Below are 3,504 nucleotides of genomic sequence, written 5' to 3' on the forward strand. Positions count from 1 at the left end.
ATTCTGTGTCAGTTTTCTCACTCCATTTGGTGCTTGGCTGAGTTCTTTATCTCTTCATTTGATGTTTTAGGGTTTCAGGATTGTTGTATTCTCTGTTCGGCTTAGTTTTTCTGATCTTTGCTGTGGAGGGACGGTGTGGTGCTTCTGCCTAGAGCGCCATTTTGCCAGAACCTCTTGGTTTTTTTAAAGAGTGGATGGAGCATTGTGAGTAAAGTATAACAAGGTAGTAGATGAAGTCAAAGAGGTAAGCAGAGGCCACATCTTGTGGGGTCTTATAAGTTACAGAAGAGTTTGATATTCCCAGTGAGGTGAAAAGCCATTGGAAGGTTAGAAATAATAGAGTTATAGGAGCTTAGATTTTACTTTTTGGCTACTGTGTAGGAAATGGTTTCTAGAGGGGAAAGAATGAAGGCAGCTATTGCCATAGTTCAGATGAGAGATTTCATGGTGGCTTGAACCAGAGTGGTAGCAAAGGAGAGGAGGGAGGTTGACACTTCTGGGATATGTTGAAGAGGGAGTTGTGAAGACTTGCTGATGTGGGGCTTGAGGGAAAAAAAAGCAGCAAAGATGACTTCTGGGACTGTGGCTTGAGTAACTCTGGATGTGGTGGACTTCTGAATATAGGGAAGATGGAAGGCGTTAAAAGAAATGAGCAAATAAATAATGCCCTTATGAAATCATTAAACATTTAGGTTTTGAATGATGTAGATTGTAAGACCCGAGCATTTGAAAATACTATGTGATAAATAGTACAATTTCATATACAATCATTTAGAACATGAGAAACTGTCTATTGTTAAATTGGAGAGAGATTTAAAGAATTATTTGCACCATGGCCTGTTTTCAGTAAAAACACCTCCAAACCATTCCTAAAAAATAAATGCAAAATTTTTTCAGAAAAATCTCAGAGGATAATATTTTCTATTCTGATTCATCATATCACCAAATTCACAATCTGAAAAGTCTCAATATCTAATCTTCACTTTATAAATTAAACCCACCTTATTTTGCTCCTCTGTGAAGGGAAGGATGACTGCTTAATTTTGTAAATCTCTTCATAGAGTTGAAATTGGGGCTAAAATTCTTACTCTAGTTTACATGAACACAATGTGGTAAACATTTGTATATACACATACATAGTCTTACCTTTCCTGAGAGAAGTCAATACTTTGAAACTTTATTATCGGCAAAAGTTAGTGCTGTAAATATGTTGCAAAGAGTTTTTTTTTTTTTTTTAATTTGAGTAATTCAGTAGCTGAACAAAGATGTGATTGAACCACGTGACATAACGTTAAGTAATTAGATTCTATTTTTTAAAAGGTATGTAGGGTAAACCAGAAACCCATTGTCTCGAGTCAGTTCCAACTCATAGCGACCCTAAAGGAAAGAGTAGAACTGCCCCATAATATTCCCAAAGCTGTAATCTTTATGGAAGCAGACTGCCACATCTTATCTCCTGTGGAGCAGCCGATGGGTTAGAACCACTGATCTTTTGGTTAGCAGCCGAGCATCTAACCACTGTGCCACCAGGGCTCATTGTATGTAGGATACTAGCTTTATTTTTCTCCCACTGAATCTTTTAAGAACTTGATTATTTTAGGTTGATTTTTCAGTTCTAAATTTCAACCATGCAGAATTTTGGAAGGTGTGCATATGTTGATTAAAATCTGAAAATAAGATCACAGAATTTCAAATAATTTTGTCATATCTGATATATTTTAAATGACAGATGAAATATCTATAGTTTAAACACAAAGTAATATTAACTGTGTTTTCAAAATCATTAATTTTGGAATTTTATTTTTAGAGTAAAAGTCTATTATTTTGTTAGGCTCATAGCAAATCAGTATTGACAAACAATATTGTTTTTTCTCTTTCTCTCTCTCCTACGGCAGATGGTACGTGAGCAATATACTACAACCACAGAAGGCACCCACATAGAGAGGCCAGAGGACCAGAATGTCTATAAAATTGGCATTTATGGCTGGAGAAAGCGTTGCCTCTACTTATTTGTTCTTCTTTTACTCATCATCCTAGTTGTGAATTTGGCTCTTACAATTTGGATTCTTAAAGTGATGTGGTTTTCCCCAGTAAGTATTTTTTCTTGTTGAGCACGTGTGTTTTGTTTGCTGTATCACTTCACCTATGTTATATAGGTAGAAGTTTCTTTTTATGTAATTTATGTTTTCTTTGTTTCTTTACTGGCCCCACCAGAAGTTTTAGAGCAAAATATACATATAACATGTACATTTTTTTCCTTTTTTACTGTCGTAGTTTTTGTTGTTGTTGTTGTTGTTTTTTTTTTACTGTATTTTTTTCATTACTCTTCATGGTATAAGACTGTTATAATCTTGTATTTGTGGCTGATTGAGTCAAGTTCATGTCACATGATTTTTCTTATCTTTTAGTCATGTTTTAATGATTCTTTAATCATAAATTTGTAAAATTTTCAAATTGTCTGTTTTTCTAATCTCATAAATTAAATATTTAGCATGTAGATGCTGCAATCTCATTTTTTAAAAACTCAATTCTGATATACAATAAATTTATGTCCACCTTTCAAGATTTAGCAACAACTTTAGTAAACAAAGTACCAGCAGTCCTAAGTGATTCATATCTTATTGTATACATCCTCATAATTTTAAAGACAACTGGCTAGTTTTATATGTTTTGATAATATTTTATGTTTACTTTTTGAAATATACTCATTTAATGTAGAATGCCTTAATTTTGCAGCATAGCTATGAGGCAAAAATGCTGCCTTGGATATTAGAGGGAGGTTAATCAGTCCATAATATGCATCTGGAGCCTCGGTGGTACAGTGGTTAAGAGCTTGGCTGCTAACTGAAAGGTCGGCAGTTCGAAACCACCAGCCATTCATTGGAAACTCTATGGGGCAGTTCTACTCTGTTCTGTAGGGTCACTATGAGTTGGAATTGACTCAGTGGCAATGGGTTTTAATATGCCTCTAAAGATGTGTATATGTATGAGCCTTTTGCAAGAACAACAGTTATGGTCCTTCACCTTAAATGTCTTCCATTGATTTAACATTCTTTATTTTCTATACAATTGCTTTTATCCTGCTATAGTTCTATAATCAATTGAGACATTATTTTGTTGACATAATAAATAAATATTTATATTTTTACATATGCGAAGAGGAAAATACCAATCAAATAAAAATATAGCTTGAAATGTGTGTCTGGATATACATATAACTATAAAATGATACATATTTTATATATATAGTACACTAAATTTAACCATATAACATGTATATACGCCAAATTTAAGCTGTGATTCTTTAATTCAGATATATATTTAAAAATCTGTGTTTCTACAGCATCACAAACATTTTTTTGCTTTTTTACCCTTTTTTTTATTGTACTTCAGGTGAAGGCTTACAGAACAAATAGTTCATCATGAAACAGTAGTACACATATTGTTTTATGACATTGGTTAATAACCCCACAATATGTCAACCCTCTAACTTCTCAACCATTT

The 3,504-nt window shown here is 33.4% G+C and overlaps 1 protein-coding gene across 1 annotated transcript in view; it reads left to right on the plus strand.

Moving 5' to 3' along the window:
• Nucleotides 1–1,895: 1,895 nt before the first annotated feature.
• Nucleotides 1,896–3,504, plus strand: part of SGCG (sarcoglycan gamma) — a 134,746-nt gene continuing 133,137 nt past the window's right edge. Inside the window, exon 1 of the mRNA XM_004386558.1 lies at nt 1,896–2,090. Coding sequence (XP_004386615.1) covers nt 1,896–2,090 — 195 coding nt within the window. The remainder of the gene's footprint in view (nt 2,091–3,504) is intronic.

This window comes from Trichechus manatus, unplaced genomic scaffold (assembly GCF_000243295.1).
Source record: "Trichechus manatus latirostris isolate Lorelei unplaced genomic scaffold, TriManLat1.0 scaffold00168, whole genome shotgun sequence".
NCBI lineage: Eukaryota > Metazoa > Chordata > Mammalia > Sirenia > Trichechidae > Trichechus > Trichechus manatus.